At 37.2% G+C, this 18,816-nt stretch overlaps 1 protein-coding gene across 17 annotated transcripts in view; it reads left to right on the top strand.

Annotated features, from left to right (window-relative positions):
- Positions 1-18,816, top strand: part of ARID1B (AT-rich interaction domain 1B) — a 496,963-nt gene that overhangs the window by 130,580 nt on the left and 347,567 nt on the right. For all 17 annotated transcript variants that reach the window (XM_044422260.1, XM_044422242.1, XM_044422234.1 and 14 more), the window contains one exon: positions 13,529-13,666. In XM_044422260.1, coding sequence (XP_044278195.1) covers positions 13,529-13,666 — 138 coding nt within the window. The remainder of the gene's footprint in view (positions 1-13,528; positions 13,667-18,816) is intronic.

The raw sequence follows: 18,816 nt of genomic DNA, 5'->3' as shown, positions 1-18,816 counted from the left end.
GAGTGGTTCAGAGCACCATTCCTCTTGTTACCTTCTTCTAATTCATATAGAAGAATCCAACTTTCACAGCACATGTTCCTGCCACAGGGTTATAAAGCCGACATTGCAGTCCCAGTAGAGGTTATCTTTTTAAAATTCCCCTTTGATGCATCCAATTTGGCAGCTGGGGTTATATAGGAAAGTGATGGAATCACTCACCTCCCCTTATGTTCTTTATATAAAGAGGAAACTGTTAAACTTCTGGCCAGAAGGGCAAGTGATTTCCTCCAAAATAGAGAGCAATTCCTGCTGAACTGTTTTCTGTCCTGCCTTTCCCTCCATTTTTACGGAATACTAATGGATGTTCTGCTGTTCTCTGTTGACCTTTGTAAATAGCAAATGCTTCTATTTTAACCAGAGTTGCTTAAGTATTAATATGTGCTTTTTGATATAGTGTAATGTGTGTGTGTGAGTGTACATGTGCATGTGCATGCATGTGAATACAGTTACAAAGATGATCATGTGTATTATGTAGAATATGGCCAAACAACACTGACTGCAAAATCTCACGTTTTGTGATGGTGTCATAAAGAAAAGTATATAGTCAGCTGAATTTTAACCTGAACTGGTAAAATTCTTGCAATGCTATTAAGTCAATCTGCCACAGAGGCTGTAAAATAAAATATAAACATGCAGGTTTCTTCTGGATTAGTTCTGTACTAAAGAATGAAGCACTCTGGGGAAGGGCCATAGCTTTGTAGTAGAGTGTTTGCATGCATGCAGCTCTGGTCAGGTAGCAGATGATAGAAAATAGCCTTTCAGAGTAGACAACACTGGTCAAGATGGGCAAACAATCTATGCATTTATTGGTTAAACTTGTATGCCTTTCTGTATCTCTGTGACAGTTCATTGTTTAAACAGAACTGTCAAAAGAGTTTTGAAAACTCTGATAAACCTAAAAAAATGTCATTATTTCCTACAGTTCTTTTCCTTGTGGAGAAGAGATGTAATACTGCGTAGAACGACTTTACATGTGCAGCTACCTCACTTGATTTCACATCACCTGATTACTCTTAATTGAGCCTTCCCCAGCCCAGTGCCTGGGCTGAGAAGAATGTTTGGTACTTCGGCTCCTATCAGCTCCACTAGCAAGGCCAATGGCCACAAATCCCAAGAGTTATTATTGACTGACTAGATTTTTAAACTGCCCAATAACCCAAGAGCATGGTGTGCAGTCCATAGTTCAAACATAAGGAGAGCAGTAGACTGGGGATGGCCGTCTTAATCAATGAAAACTGAACACATTCAGTTCTTGCGCTTAAAAATGTGTTTGTGTGTGTGTTTGATTGTTTGTCAGGACCTCATTTACCAGCATCATGAAACCTCTTTTCTTCAGTTTCATGTTTCACTGAATGAAACTTTCTAATTTGGTTTGTTTTGTAACTTGGAATATTCCCTGTTATGCAGCTGTCTTGTTAGAAAGAACTCTATAGACTTTATGGATCTGAGGTATTGAATGCCCTCAATCGCTCCTTTGAATGTGCTTTAAAGTACATAATTGGGGCACTTGAGCATAAAACTACAATTATACACTTGTGTGCTAATTTTTGTGTACACTTACAAGTGCGTTCAACACTGGCTGTAATTGAGAATGAAACCTTTTATTTTGAGTGTAAGTGCATATTCCACATGCTTAACCATTTCATGGAATAAGAGGAACTGGCAAAAAAGTTGAAGTACATTTTCCATGCAGGATGTAAAGGAAAGCAACTTCACATAGATATGCAGAAAATTAATATTTACGTTATCACTTTTAATAAAATGCATTTTTTCATACATAAACGTAGACCAAAATGTTGAAATTATCATTTCAGTTAGCTAATTTAAAAATTAGATACACTGACTGCTTCTATTTGAACAAAGACTCACAGTCACATGTAACACTTCTTTAAATGTTCAGCATGAAATCAATTTACAGTCTCCTCTCTCCCAATATTTAGATTCTTTGCAAAGTAATGAAGTGGTTCTTGACAAAGAAAGGAAGACTTGGTATCAGACAAAAGAAAGTTTTTAACTTAGTTGGTATAGATCTTTTCCCCCCTCCTCTTCTAGTTCATAAGATGTTCAGCTTAACATACAGTTTAATGCGCAGACTTTCAATTCCTTACTTTTCATGTTTGGACATATCCTTTGGTCATATCCTTTTCATGTTTGGACATATCCTTGGTGTGCTGAACAGCAAAATAATGTATATAGCAATTATATTGTGTAACATCTTTAGGTTGTTCTTGACATAAGATATTGCACTGGTTTGCAGATCAAATAAGCCATCGTGGCTTAAATAAATTACCCTATCAGGTAATTAGTCTAATGGCTTCCACCTTCACTGCCATTTTAAACAAGCCACCCATGGCTAGTGTCCAAGGAACAGTTTGTCACATCATCTGAACCCAGGCAGCATGGTTCTTTCAGGAGGAAAGATCCCTCAAATAACCTAACAAGAGAGCATTAGTTTAAAGAAACCAATCTAAAAAAGCTTGTTTTGATCTTGTGAACTAGTTTGTTGTCTAATTCAACTCTTGAGAGTTTGCATTCTTTAATGCTGACATGCAGAACTAATTAACTGATTCCCATTTCTCTGAAAGCAATAGAATCCATTACTGCCATCTTTATCCTTCTCCTGTTTTCATTGTATTGGTATCTGCAAGCCTTAGCTGTGTGCAACAGTTCTGCAAGTGCCATATCTGGCTACATTACAAAATATGGGTAGGAAAATTAATAGTTTGCTTCCAGCAGCAGGGAAAGGTGAAAGTATACATTTTCCAAGTACATTTCAGTACTTGGATGAATTACTAATTTCTGCCTTTTTCAAGAAACATAGCCTTCTTTTTGTAAAACTTTTTGTTTATCTTAATACAGTTTTTAGGATTTTTTTTTCCTGCTTTGAAGGAGAAAATTAGAAAACAGATCAGTTTTCCAAGGTTGTGTTCAAAGATGCAAATCTATATCTAAATCCTATTTTAGCTTAGGAAAGCATCCAGGATTTGTAAGGATAGTGCTTTTGATGCAGTAATGAGCATTAAAGGTATTACTATATTGTGAGCCGTCCTGAGGCTATGCAGAGGAAGGCATCGAAATGTTTTAAATAAATAAATAAAATATGCCTACATGAAAACCTTCCTGGGTATTCATAATCCTCTGGGAGGAGCTGGAAACAATGGCTCAGTTATAAGTAACTGATTGCAATTCATTACTTTTCAAGTAATTATTTATTTTATTTTTTTCATTTTATGTTGCCCAATAGCTGAGGTTCTCTGGGCAGTTAAAAGTACATTGGGCCCTTATTGCTGTTTTTGAAGAAAGTCATAATAATGATAGTTTACTTCTTTTGGACATATATGCCCTCATACTTCAAACTTAAATTCATTTCAGGAGGCTGTTTCAACTCTGAAATGTTCGAAGTCCAAAGCAGTGTTTCCTATTAGAAATAATGGAAAGTGGATTAATACGTTCACAGACTCTGAACAATATCCATCTCGATAAACTTAAACAGAAAATATGCATAATTTAAGGTAAAAATAACACAATTAAAGGCCAATTTTATTAAAACTGGAAAACAATAAAATATGTAAAGATATAAATAGTACTGTATAATAAAATGAAAATTGCATTTACTGTCCGAATTTTTTCGTAAGAAGTGAAGCAGAAAAGGATCGAAAAGACAGTGGGAACAATCAGGAAAGCAGGCAGTTAAAAGGCACTGAGAAGGATTGAAAAGGCACACAGTGAAAAGGTATACACACAATTAGAGCCAAGAGACGACTTGGGCGTACCACACTGATGACATTTATGTAGCAACCACATTTTTCACTGTGTCTGCAGTTTGAACTTAGAAGCATCTTTTGAACTTTGAAGAGATTTCATCTCTGCTCTAACATTTGAACTCTGGATTGTTCAAAGTTAGGGTTGTTCAAACTATGAGGCACCACTGTATGTGAACCTAAATATACTTTTTATAGTGAACAGACAAGAGACTTATTAAATATTTATTTTTTTCTTTTCAAGTGACTTTAAGCAAATGAAAACAGAGTGATGTGTGGGCATTCCTGTTACTAAAGAAGATACTTTTTAAAGTAGCTTTTGAAGTAAGATAGGCAAATACCAGGGCGACTTATTTTATATTGTTAATTTGTTTTATATTTTGAATGTATTATATTTTAATGTTATGTTGTGAGCCGCCCCGAGGCTTCGGCGAATGGGGCGGCATAGAAATGTTTTAAATTAAAAAAAAAATACCTGAATAATGCAAAGTTTTCAAATGCGCATATTATTCATTAACTTTCTGTAGTCTTTAAAAATACCTCATAATGTAGACAGCCCTCTCTCTTCCTTCTAGGGATTTTTTTTAAGGTAAAGGGCTGTGATGGAAAGAGAATGCATGCGTAAGGGCATTAGTGGGTTCATGGGCAAGGCAAGTTTCAGAGTAGGAATACCTTGATAGCATACTAAGTACTATGTTGTATCAGGTATCTAAGTGTCAGAACATGGCACCTTGTAGCATTCAAGCATATGGATGAGGATCAAGGCATGAGAACATTGAGAGCACTCTCAATGAGAATAGGAAAAGGGGGAAAGTATATGGTTGTTTATTTACTTAAAAGGAAGAGAGAGCAGGCTATTGAAATAATTCTGGTATTCATTTTATTTATTCACAAACTTTTAACCACATTTTTCTATTTAGTTAATCTGGATTCATTGTTACCTTTTCTTGCCAATAGTTAAATGATATAAGTTGATGGGTAGGATCATACTTCAAAATTGTACATATTTGGTTTCCATTGAGGTTTCCTGTCCAGGAACTGAATACATCTATTTAGCTTCAGCTAGGTAGCTTCATTTTGTGTTCTCATACAAGGTTCTATGTTTATAATAGGGTGAATAAACATACTGACTTGGATAGATAATGCTCAAGTTCTGAATTACATTCTATAAACTAGAACACACGGATGACAATATAACCCCATTTTAAAAAATGAAAACCTACAGGTCAGGCATATTTGCAAGATTGGTTTAGAAGACTGAGCATGTTAAATCTCCTTACACTTTGGAAATAGTAGGAAATATGGTTTATTGCCATAAGATAGCTTCACGAATAATGCTCACGCTCAATCAGATGTTACAAGTTAATCTTCCATTAGATCCTAGGATTTGTTTGTTGACAATTTTGAAAGGTGTAGCATTCTGTTGATGCTTGTTTGCAAGTAGCAAGAGTGTTGCTTGCTAAATATTAGAAATTGAAATAAATGCTATAGAGACTGGTGTGTGTGTGTGTGTGTGTGTGTGTGTGTGTGTGTGTGTGTGTGGCTTTGAAATCTGTATATTCTATGTAAAATTACTTGCTACTCGTACCTTTTAAATGTAAGGCAGAATTCAATTTGTTAAAATAAGAACAAAAACCAATGGTTTTTTTATAGATTTGAGTGAGCCATCTTGTATGTCATAGTTCAAAGTTACTTGTATAGTTACTAAACTATTGGGTAAGAGAGTAAAGTTATTGTATATCAAAGAACTGTTTGTATACCAGCTTGGGGTTTTCAGATAGGCAAGATGGAATTAATTGACAAATGCATTCTAGAGAGGAGAATCAAATTTCCTTAACTTTGTAGCACTGGAATCACATTCAGATATTTGTCTTTGCACACCTGAACAAGTATTAGGTTTCTTTCCAACAGAAAAAGAAAGAGTTTATAATGACATCTAGTGTTTGTGGCAGACAGTTTTTATCAATTCATGACAATGAAATCGTGTTGAGTTTTCATAGAAGGAGAGATTACATTTTCTTAGAAATGATTGACTGTTTTGTTGTAGCAGACTTATTTATTTGACTCTCACTGTGAAGACTAGCAAACTTATTCAAAATCTCAGTACATCAAAAATACATTGACATGAAAAATGGAAGTACAATTCCTCACTACAACTAGCTGCAAAAATGATACTCGTGTATCGTCTGAGTTGCATCAACAAAAACCACAGTCAGTTGATTTGGCAAAATTTAACATTGGTTAGTCTTCATATATTGAAAATTTCACATGTGTCTCAAACCTCAAACATACATTAAATAATATAGTCATTTAATAGCTGAATATGAAGGTCAGCTAGTGAAATCATCAAATCACAACTGATGACACCCTAAAACTGAACAGCCATTATGTTATGCCATACACCAGTTGCTTCCAGGGATATCTTTGTATACAATCATTTTTATTTCAAGGGAAGGCAACCCAGAATTATGCACAAATTACTAGGCCATCTGGACTTTGGTAAAGTGAATATGAACTGGGACAGCTATGGCATACTTTGTTTAACAGAGATACGTGCAAGAAAAACTTATTTCTTACTTGATTGTTTGCATTTACATAGTATTTGCATTTTTGCTGTTGCCATATACTGACATTTTCATTGAGTGATCTATCACCCAAAGAATTATTTTCTAGAAAATCATAAACAATGCAAAAATCATTGTTTGGTTTATATGTCACAATACAGTGTTGAAACATATTGTTCAGGTGCGCATCACCTTACATTTACTTACACTGGACCTCAGTTGCTGTTTTGCTGTCTTTTACCCAGGTTGGGATCTTTTGGGGATCTTTTTGCTGTCCAGGTTTGGATAAACTCTCCAATTTGGGTACCTCATTGTCTCCAGATAATCTGTGAACAAGCTAAATAGCTCAAATTTTTATATGGCTCCTGGGGAAAGCTCACTGCATGCTTTACTCAGTTATTCAATTTGTTCATTCCAATCTTCTTTCCTTGTTCTAATCGGACAATAATATTGCCCAGATACTAGTATTATGGAAAGACTGTGCAGTTTGTTCAGAAGCCTTAAGCCCCCCTCCCAGGCTACTCCTAAGGAATCATCCACAACAGCATGGGCTATGACATGGATCCTACAAATGGGAAGGAGAATTGTTGTGGTTTTAAATTGTTCTTTTAAAGTACTGTAAGCCATCCTGGGATATTGATATAAAGGACAGCATATAAAAGCAATAAATAAATAGGAAAGGAAACATTTTACATAAATATAAGTGGCTTCCATTTGAGTAATGGTTCCTGGGAATCCCAGTACTCCCACTGTGTACATGTTCACTGACAGACACCCCCGCCCTCATACTTTAAAAGTGGTAAAACAAGATTTCCCTAGAAGCCATAGTGATTCTTTATCAACAAGGTTTGTTCTTCTGTACTACTTAGTAACTTCATTTTAAATAATGTTTTCTAGTTAACAAGCCTGTAATTTGTTGGATACCACTGGAGTCCTTTTGAAAAAAAAAAGTTTGTAACACAGGCTTCTTTCTAAATCTCTGGAAAGGCAGAGTTTAGTAATAAGTTGCACATTTTTGTTAAATGATCAACAGGTTTATATTTGAGTTATTTAAGAATCACTGCATGTATGCTGACATTAATTTTAATATATTCATAAGACCTGAAACTTAATCTCTTGAATTACTTATTCAAAATCTCCCCCCACCCATGGTTCAGGTCTAGGTATCTCTGCAGATTCTTCCACAGAGATCAATGCAGATCACTCTGCTGCCTCCATATCTGCCTTTGTTACTCTTTCACCTGAACAGTCTGATGGATGAACTTATTGTTTTTCTCTCTGATGTTTTCAGTTAAGCAAGCTCTGTTTTTAAAAGGAAACTTTCATGTCCTTTTAAACTTTGCTCTGCTCATTAATCATATTATGCATATTCATCGTATTCTGTGCAACATACATTAAAACTGATTAAAATGCAAATGCAGAACCTATCAGTAATCAGAAAACAGTGAGAAAACTTAAGAGAGATTACTGTGCACCTAAGGAAAATACTGACACATCCTATGTATGCAGCTGAGAACATATTTTTACCAATTTTTATTTGTTTGTCTCATTTTCTACTGCTCATTAGTTGAGGCTCTCTGGGCAGTTAACAGTGGTTAAAATTAAGCAAAAGTTTTAAAAGATACATACACATGCTATTATTCAGAACTGAAGCAGGAGTGGTACAGAATAAATGGTATATCTAAAAACAAAGTTAAACTGTTAACATGCTGGGGAAATAGAATTGGTCTTCTCCTGTCACTGAAAAGAGTACAGAGTAGGAGCCAGGCTCACCTTTTTGCAGAACTCATCCAAAACCAAGGTGCCACAACTCCTCCTCCTTGTAGCCACTTGCCTCACTTCCTTTGCAAGGACCCCCCCCCCGAGATGTACCCCTAAAGATGAACTCAGGCAAACCTGACCCCAAACAGTTAAGGGCTTTGAATGTTAGGACCTTTGAACCCCCACTTCCAGATCACCATCCTCCTGCCCATTTGAAAAGACCAGGTCAAGACTGTGTCTCTTACCAGAGTTGAACCAATAACATGTTGAAACAGCCCTATGGTTGTCATGGTGGCCATGAAGTCCTGAGCCATCCTGGATACAGCAGCCTTAGTATGGAAGTTAAGATCCCCCAGAACTATCATCTAGACTCTATAGACTCTAGAGGGTCCTCAACACCAAATCCAAGACCACATCTGTCAGTTCAGGCAGGTAATCCAATGGGCAGCAAGGTGGGTGATACCCCTGCAGAATCCCTAATCTGTTTTGAGCACACAAAGAACAAGTGCTAAAAACCTACACTTGACTGGACAGGAAGCCTATAGACCATGGCCACCCCCTCTCCCAGCCCTAAAGTTGATGTTGGTGCTGTGCCAAGTAGCCAGGGAAGGTACAGCTGAGATAGAGTAACCCCTCCCACTTCAACCATCTCAGTGATACAAGCCAGGTCAGCCCTCTCATCCACAATCAAGATGTGGATGAATGAGGTATTCTGGGCCAACCTGGCATTCAGCACCAAACCTGAGGGCAGGCTGGTAAGGCTGCCAGGAATCATCCAGTTGGGGGATAGCTGTGAGGTATCTAGCCCCTCTTCTCAGTCGGCTTGTTGATCCCCCAATGCCATACCTCCCTCTACCTGTAACCATAGTAGTGGGGACACCCTTGTGCTCCCCAGGTTACCCAGACATATAATTAAAATGGATATAATAAAAATAAACTGGCTGCTGCACTTCTAAGCTGATCAATAGCTTGCTGTGAGACTGTCCTCCTCCCAGGCTGACTCACAGCAGTCCCAAAATAGTCACCAAACAGACACCAGATGGACAGTGTGCTTTTGCACCATCCTTTGGCTGATGCCTTGGTCTTCGCCCCTGAAGTGGCTGCTGTTGGTGACAGCCCCACCTCCGGAGCGCAGCTGCTGCTCCACCAGCCAGGGACATGTGGCCACTCCACATAGCAGGCATGCAGGGCAGGAAAGCAATCCCGTCTCAATTCTATTGATCTTAGACTATGAAAAACAGGACTAGCTTTCTAATGACCCCTACCTCTTGCACTTTTACTTCAGTTGTGGAGCATACATGCAAAAAAACAGTCACATTCCATCAATAAATTAACTGTGAAGATCTCTCTGTATGTGTTATTATGAACTACATTTCAAGCTACGTTGCATTAGAAAATACACTAATTGGAGGTTCCCAATTCTTTGTAATTTCCAGTCTTGCTTCCTTCTGTTGCTCTTGCCCTTTGTTAACAGCTATAGGAAATTTGGTGAGTGAATGCTAGCTCTTTCTCCACAAAGTGCTGTTTGTGCTGGAATAGTCAGAAACAATAATATGCTGTCCAAAAAAACTAGATTCCTGTTGATCCAATTTCCATATACTTACCCCAAATTATAGGAAAAATGCTGCATGTTTGTTTATTGTTTTGTTTATTTATTGTATTTTTATGCTGCCCCATAGCCCAGGGGCTCTCTGAGTAGCTTACAAAAAAAGAAAAAAAAACAACATAATTCTAATAAAATAAAACAATAACATCTAAAACAGCATAACATCAACTACTATAAGGTGTGAAACAGGAGGATAATATCAAATCAAATAAGACCATAGCTCATAGGGTTTTTTTTATTTAGCAGATACTAAATAAAAAATGTCTTTACCTGGTGATGAAAACAGAATAACAAGGGTGCCAATTTCAATGATGAAGCTCAGTAACAGAGAAGGCCCTTTTTCTTGCCGATTCCCCCCTCACATCATTGGGTGGGGGGTCATGAAGGAGGGCCTCTTCTGAAGATCTAAGTTGTCTGGTAGGGATATATGGAAACAGGTGTTCCTTTAGAGATCCCAGTCCCAAGCCGTTTAGGGCTTTGCATGTTAGTGTAAGCACTATGAATTGGGCCTGGGCATAACAGGCAGCCAGTGCAGTTGGCAGCAGACTGATGTGATATGTTTTCTAGGACTGCTTCTTATTAGTAACCACGCTGCTCTGTTTCAGATTAGTTGAAGTGCCCAGACGTCTCTTCAAAAGCAGCCCCACACAGAGTGCAGTACAATTATCCAGGCAAGCAAGGCTATGCTTGACCAAGTAGAAATGTAGCTGGAAAATCAGCCTGAGCTGATAGAAGGGGCTCCTGGCCACTGAGGCCATCTGCAAAACAAGTTAGAGGTCAGGGTCCAGGAACACCCCCAAGCTACAAACTTTATCCTTTAAGGGGAGTATAGTTCAGGATAGGTTGAAAAATTCCCAGTTGATGGACTGCCCAGCAGCCATACCTCCATTTTGTCTGGATTGAGTTTCAGCTTATTGACTCTCATCCAGTCCATTACTGGATGAGAAGACAGTGGCTACAACAAGAAAAGGGATGAAAAGGTTGGTGACGTTATACTCCGCAAGAACAGTATTTTCAGGCTGGGCCCAGATTTCCGTGAGATGTATGCAACTAAGCCAGTGGAGGCAGAGTTCTCTACTTCTTCTTCCCAGTAGCAGCTTCGCTGACCCCCTGAAAATGGTACATAGACAGTCAAGGGTCATACTGAATGGAATGATCACTGAGCTGTGTGGTAGGGGGAGTGGAGGTCCTTGTTTATTGTTTAATAGCAAGTAAGGTTGTTTAGACTGCCTACAGAATTCAACTATTGGTAAGGTTTTTAAATTATGAGTACAGAATGTATAGAATGATACAATAGCATTTCAAAAATAGTGGAAATAAGCTTGTGTGAAGGAAAGAAAAGGTGTAATAAATAAGAGTGCTTGCTTCTAAGCTACTGTTGCTTTTGTCTTATTTTTGTGAAGCTAGAGGGGAAAAGAAACAGCTTATAATAAATGTTTATAACACACAAATACGGATGTAACAAGTGCCATTGCAATAGCATGTGGTTTGTTCTGGGATAACAATGCATCTCTTAGAGGTACCTTCATCCTTTGCCAGTGGTGTAATCTATCTCCATGCCTATGTAATAGTAGGGCCCTTTTGTAGCTTCCTTGGGGGAAATGGGTTTACTACAAATACTTGAGATTTAAAAAAAAAACTGTGGGAATTAAATACTTCAGCAATATAAGGGAATGTACCACCTCAGAATTAAGGGAAAAATGAAAAAGAGGACAGAGAAGAAGCAACTAAATGGGCAAGGCATTAGTGCTGGGACTTGCGTCACAGCTCAGTTACAGCATAGCCTGTTGAAGGGATGTAACCATGATCCAGACAATGCTCATTACAGTATGCTTTGCAGAAGGGTAATTGACATTTCACAGCATGCAAATGAGAATACTGACTTATTAGAAAAGCTGACATTTTCCATGAACAGTTGTGCAAGCTATATGCATTAACAGAATCTAAATTGATCCCCTAAATTTGTAACCCATAATGGCTGCTATTAAACATTTTATGTGGATGCACGCAAACTAATTTCAGCAGGATTTGCTTTTCTGAGACACTTTTAGTGAATTGAAGAAATTGCTTTTATTTATTAAATTACTAAATTTATTTATACATGTATTATAGGCCGCAAGGCCTTCCTAGGCAACTTACAATATGTAAAACATACTAACAGAGTAAAACACATTAAAACCAATTAAAACATAACAAATTAAAACATGTAAAGGTAAAGGTAAGGGTTTCCCCATGACATTAAAGTCCAGTCATGCCTGACTCTAGGGGGTGCTGCTCATCTCCGTTTCCTAGCGTTTGTCCGCAGACTAAACACCAAAGTGCATGGAATGCTGTTACCTTCCCACCAAAGCGGTAGCTTTTTATCTATTGCATTTGTATGCTTTCGAACTGCAAGGTTGGCAGGAGCTGGGATGGAGCAACGGGAACTCACCCCGTTGTGCAGATTCGAGCCGGTGACCTTTCGATCAGCCAGCCCAGCAGCACAGCAGTTTAAATCACTACTAGAAAAGCAATTAAAAAGGGCCACAGCATTCAGGCTAAATGTTAAAAAAGTTCCTAAAAAGGTATGTCTTCACCTGGCACCAAAAGGAAAATAAAGATTGCGCCAGGCAAATTTCCCTAGGGAGGAAGTTCCAAAGATTGGGATCAGCTGTGGAAAAGGCCCTTTGCCTAGTTGCCACCCCTATCATCTCCCTGAGGGGTGGTTTTCATAGAAGGACCTCCTGAGCTGATCTAAGGGTGGGTAGGTATATATGGGTGCAGATGGTCCTTTAGATATATTCTTGTATGTTAACACAGTGATTCAGTACCTAACAAAACTCATATTGTTTAGATCATGCACTGAACGGAAATCATTTTAGATGAGGAATTTCCTTTTGAGAAGCAGGATTGCCTACTCAAAATGGCACTTTCACTTGAATTAAAATAGCAACTTTTAAAAATTCAGTTGCCTAATTAGTTTATTGGAAAGATGTTAATAATCTAAATGATTAATTGACTAAACATTATTGTAGAATTGCAGTGTATGGATGTGAGTTACTGCACAGATTTGAAGGGAAAAAGAGGAAGGGTAAGTAGAACCAGGAGAAAGTGTCATTTCCAAAACACTTCAAACATAGGTTTTAACTGTCCTATCTTTTCATCCTACCACAGAGGTTTCATTAGTTAGCAAGCTATCCATGCTCTGTTTAGAGCTTTTTGGGTTTTTAAACAACTCTCCCATCTCCAGTACCCCTCTGTCTGCACATGAGGAAGGGAACATATTTGGAAACAGTTTCTAAAGCCTGAAGTTACTTCATTAAAGTTGGTGTGTCTAACTGGGCTGTGCCTGAATTGGCTGCTTTGAAGGCTCATGAAATCTACCCTGGCCGGTATTAGGTAGAGATTTGGGGATTGCTTAGACAATAAGTTCCTCTATCAAATTGGATGTATGAATGTTCCTTATGGAAAAATATCCAATTCAGTAAAAGCAGAAGTATAGAAATGATTTTTTCTACTTTAATAGAATATAATTTAAATACTGCTATGGTTTTATTAAAAGTTATTAATTCTTTTCATTTTTTGAATTAACTCCTGTGTCCCCCCCCCCCCGAGATGGGCTGTTACTGGTATCAGTGCATTTAGAAGTCTTTACAAATAAATATTAATTAATTTCATATAGATAAATTTATGTATATGTATAATTTATATGCCTGAATAAATGTATTTATGTATATTTTATCTTTATAAAATGTAAGTCGAATTACAGGCAATTTCCCCCCAAATTAATATCTATTTTGGCTATTTTTTTCTAATAGATGCCTCCTCAGTATGGTCCACAAGGTGTAACTAGTTACTGCCAACAGCCATATTACAACCAGCAGCCACAACCTCAGCATCTGCCACCACAGGCCCAATATCTGTCACAGGCCCAGCAGAGGTACCAGACACAGCAGGTAAGTCCAGATCATGCTGGTTAAATTTTAAATGTAAAAGAAGGTATACTGGAGCTATTCATTCTATTCCTTTACTCAACTTTTCCAGCTATCTTCTTTTAGATTATGCCACCTGCTGTGGCTTGATTTTTATCAGGAGTGAAACATTTTAGGATTGAAATTTGTGTCCTGGCCTTCCTTATAGCTTGATAAAATTGTCAGTATATATTCTAATTATTCTCCTCCATCATACTGATGATTTAAAAATATAGAAATATTATTTTGGTATGTATTTGCTTTTCTGCATGGATAATTCATTTCAATTGCATTATCGGACACCACTGAAGGATGGTAAATGATCAGGTGCTTATTACTTTATTTACAACTGAATCTAAAAGTGGTTACATGTATTTTGTGATCTGCAATGATTTGAAGTTAGAAAGAGAGAAAAGAGTGTATAAGTGTCAGACAATCAATGAAAACATCTCTGTTTGAACATAGCACCTGATTCGAATACTTAAGAATCATTCCTTGCATATCTGAGAGATTACTGTAGAATTTAGAATATTAGCTTTTTGAAGTATGCACAGTCCAATGTGTTTAAGTCAATATTGTTTATCAACTAAAATGCATTTATAGTACTGACTTAAAGCAGAAGTTATATCCACTTAGGGTTTTCAGACCAAACATTTAGTAAAATGGATATTAATATGAGAACATTTAAATATACAAGCAAAAAGAAGGAAAATGCCCTTGATCATATTTATACAGTAACTAAGTAGCACTTGAAGTTTGCAAACAAGAAATATGCTGTATTGGCAATAGTCCAGGTATGTATTTTGGTAGGTTGAGTTCCAGTATAGTCCCAGGAATAACCACAACCTAGGAACTGTCTGGAAAAAGGAACTATAATACAGGAAAGGTGAAACCAAAATTAATTCACCCAGTATCCTTTTGCTTTCCAGGAAAAAGTGAAGTCCTAAATATCAGGGGCCAATGGTGGCTGTGTCTGTGTGTGTGTGTGTGTGTGTGTGTGTGTGTACATACATATACACACGCACCATTGTGAAACAATATATGATTGGGAAAAAATAACTTTCAAAATTAATAAAAAGGAATGCCAGTGTTTTTGCTTTTAAGAGTTTTTGATATTTTATTATTCTTTTCCCTTGATCAATATAAAGCATTGTTGGCATGATCTGAGCATGCATTTCCTACATGTTTTCAAATCCATTTTTGTAGATATAAAGCTTAGAGCAGAGATAACCAACAAAATGTCTTCTATGAGGGGAATTTTCCATTCATAAAATTGCTACCAAGATGGGCATGACTGGTAACAAAATGCTTACTTTCCAGAAGAAAAGCTAGTGAAACAAAAGAAAAAGTATCTTATCTAAGAACCTCAGTACAAGAGAATGGTGGGTTCTGAGCTCCAAACCACAAAGGCACTCTTTTGAACTCATATAGAGATGTTGGTGGAGCACAGCACCATTTTGTGTGATGGCGCTCACTCAATTTCAGAATTTCAAGTAAAATAAGAATGAAGGACAGGCAGCCTGGAAGATACCAAGGGAGGTATCTATGGAGATATTAATGCTCATGGACATCAATTGATCCTGGACTTAAACTACGTGGTATATTTGTGTGCTTTTTCTGAAAGCAGGGCCAGTATATTTGTGTGAAAGATACCAGGTGAACATCTGTGCAGTTTGCTATGCCACAAATATGTGTTGGCCAGAGGCACGCACACATTATTGCATGGTGGATTTATTGATAGAAGGACATCAGGAAGATTCGGTGTTCATGGTTTTCAAGTGAGTTGTTTAAAGGTGGTGACCATCTCCAGACATCGCTGAACTAGTGTGCAATGCTTTCTGTAATTTAATCTTAGATAGAAATAATGTGTTAATACAAACATTACAGTATGTGTTATTCTAGATAAACATATGGCAGTGCCTTGTACTGTCATAGTATTGCTGTACCTAACTTAGTGTTATCTATTCTGACTTGCAGCAGATCTACAAGGCAGCAAAGCTGTTTTCCCAGGCTTGTTGCCTGAGATCCTGGTAGCTTTATGTTTCATTGTGCTGAATCGTGTTATTATACACTAGCTGTTTTTCTGATAGCATATATAGAATATATATATGTCTCTGTGTGTGTGTGTGTATGAGAGAGAGAGAGAGAGAGAGAGAAAGAGAGAGAGAGAGAGAGAGAGAGATGATGATGATGATGATGATGATGATGATGAAGAATAAACTTTCTAGTAGAATTAGAATCTGTTATATTCCAGTTTGGTGAAGATTAATCAAACCAATGTCCGAGTTAAGGATGGAAGAATGATCTGGCAGATTGGTTGAGAAAGCTATGACAGAAATGTATAAATGATGAGTAAAATTACCCAACTAATTCTTATTTAATTAAGGCTATAGTGGAACCTGCTATGTACAAATATGAAAGAGAAGAAAGATAATTGGCAGAAAATACTGCAGAAATCATGGTTATAGATTTAAACATACATAGACCAGGTTTGCACAGTCATAACAGCCTATCATGGTTTATGAAATCCACAACAGGTTTTGAATATGTAACACCCAGCTGTGGTTTGTTGTGCAAACTCAAGTGTTAGGGGTTCTTGGAAGATAAAACAACAATGGGCTATTCAGTTGTGTAAACCAGCACACATAAGGGGAAGAAACATGTAAGACCTCTATTTTAGCATCGTTTGTGTATAGGCCCCTTCCAACACTAGTATTGTATGATGCTATGATTTATGTATTTACTGAATAAAATCATTATGGAAATTTGCATAATCCTGGTTTATCATGGTAAATTCAGGTAGTCCCCAGGTTACATATGAGGCCTGTTACTCAGAACATCCTTATGTTAAATTTGTATTTAAGTCATATAATGTATATAAAACTATGTGAAACACTGAAGATACACTTCCATATACACTAAAACATCTTAAACACGATACAGCATTTTAATAATAATAATAATAAAATAACTACAAGAATGAGAGAGAGAATCTCTATGTATGTTTGTATGTATGTATGTATGTATGTATGTATGTTTGTGTGTAGATCTACAGTAGAGTTCTTAACACAGTTTAGATAGAAAGATAGAACAAATAGTGAAAAGACTATTAAAGGTTAACACTTCTTGAGCTAACAGTAACTGGATGTTGATGGAGATGGGTCTGCTGTTGGAAAAGATGGACCTGGTGCTGGAGAGTCAGGGTTTGATTGTGCTGCTGGGCAGTGGGTTACCACTGGAGTCACTTTCTCATTCTGACGTCGTTATTCACTGGCGCCACTTTTCTCCTCCTCCTCACCTTTCTCCCCTTCCTTCCTCCCCTTGCTGCCTGGCATTTGGTGCTAGCCAGGGCCCGCTTGCTGCTTAAAGATGAGGCGGGACTTCCAAGTTTGCTTGTTCATGATCACAGGTTGTTCATAACCTGGATGTTCATAACCTGGGGACAATCTGTATTTTCATTGATTTTACATACTGTCTGACATCACTCAGTGACTGTTCTTCCCCCCTCCCCCCCCAAATGTGGAAGGTTTAGGGTCTGCTGATGGAATATTCCTTAGTTCAGTGAAACCTTCCATCAGTAGAATGAGGAGGTGATTTTCTGCAATTTCCTCTTCCCACTGCAGCCCCAGCACTACTTTCTACGCTCTCCCCAGTCACCTGAAGGACACCTTCAGTGGAATGAGAGTAGCTGAATATATCCCTAGGTAATATAAGTTCCCATTTTACTGCAGCTCTAAATATTATATTATGAAAATAAATTGCCTTTGAGGTAAATTGGGTTGCTGATATTCAAAGTGTTGGCTTTGACAGTGAAATATAATGTTGTGTGTTAGTGAGGGATTCATTTTGATTTAGGCAAAGATAATTACTATTACTCTGGTTTGGTTGTTTACTTTTGCATAAACAATTTTGGGGAGTTTGAAATTTAATTTTTCTAAGTAAAAGGGGAACAAAGTGTTGACCTTTACCTCATACTACAATTTGCAAGTATATACAGTGGAGTGTATAAATGTAGATCTTTTAAAATGTCTCTTAATGGCAGCTACCAATTTTTTGGGAACTGCAAACACCATTCTAGTCCTTTGTATAAGAAAATGAAAATATGAATTTGCTTGAATTCAGGAGAGTAAACTTTAGTAACATACAATGACGTATTAGTAGGAAAGATGTACATTTTGCTTACGTACACAAATTATAAAGCTTGATCATATAGTTCTCCAGTATATTTTGTTGCGAGCCGCCCCGAGGCTTTGTTGCGATGGGGGCGGCATAAAAATGTTTTAAATAATAATAAATAAATAATAAATAATGTTAAAATCCAGTAATAAGTAGGTGCTCCTGTTAAAATTTGTGAATATATCTGTACTTATGGAAAGTGGGAAACTTTAAAAAATGTTAAGTCTCTATTCAGGTTGAAATTGAAACTATGAAAAGTGTTTTAAAAAGTTGATGATCATATCACTTAAGTTATTTGCAGACTTTCCTAAAGAGAAATTGTTCCCATTTTCTGTGCTATTGTATATTTTCATATATATTAAAAAACAGTAACATTTTGGACATTTCTGAAACAGCAGCAGGGTTTTTAGTCTTTTGCTCTTACTGGAATTAGGTCAGACTTGTTACAGAGTGCATTGAGCATTGTATGCAATATACACAATGGCCTACAATTTGAAACCATTACAAAACTGTTTAACCTACTGCACTTTTGATTTTTTACATGTGTATAGCTGTAAGCTACAGGAAACAGAATTGTGCTCTACTTTTGGTATGCTGCTTCAAGAAGACATGATGCCTTTATGGCTTTTAAGTGCTCAGATAAAATTTATGCATCTTTTATGACATTCTGCAATTGTTAATTTATGTTCAAAGACCATGCCAAGTAAATACTGTTATTTATTCAATTAATTCAGGAAAATAAAAGTTTTCCAAAACATGTAATGCTGGACTGGACTTGCCCCATCATGAAAAGAAGGGCTCTTTCCATTTGTAGAGGGTGGCTTTTTGTCTTAAATTCCTTCTTCTTCTTGCTTCCCCTAGTGCCATCTCTTACGCTGTCCTAGAGCCTACCAACCCTCCAGAACAGCTTTCCAGGAGGTTCTCAGAAGGGGATAAAAATTGCTGCTGAGCTTCTTTAT

This window comes from Varanus komodoensis, unplaced genomic scaffold, assembly GCF_004798865.1.
Source record: "Varanus komodoensis strain SLA01 unplaced genomic scaffold, ASM479886v1 scaffold1, whole genome shotgun sequence".
Classification (NCBI taxonomy): Eukaryota; Metazoa; Chordata; class Lepidosauria; order Squamata; family Varanidae; genus Varanus; species Varanus komodoensis.
The sequence above is the reverse complement of the archived record's forward strand: the minus strand, read 5'-3'. Positions and strand labels throughout refer to the sequence as shown.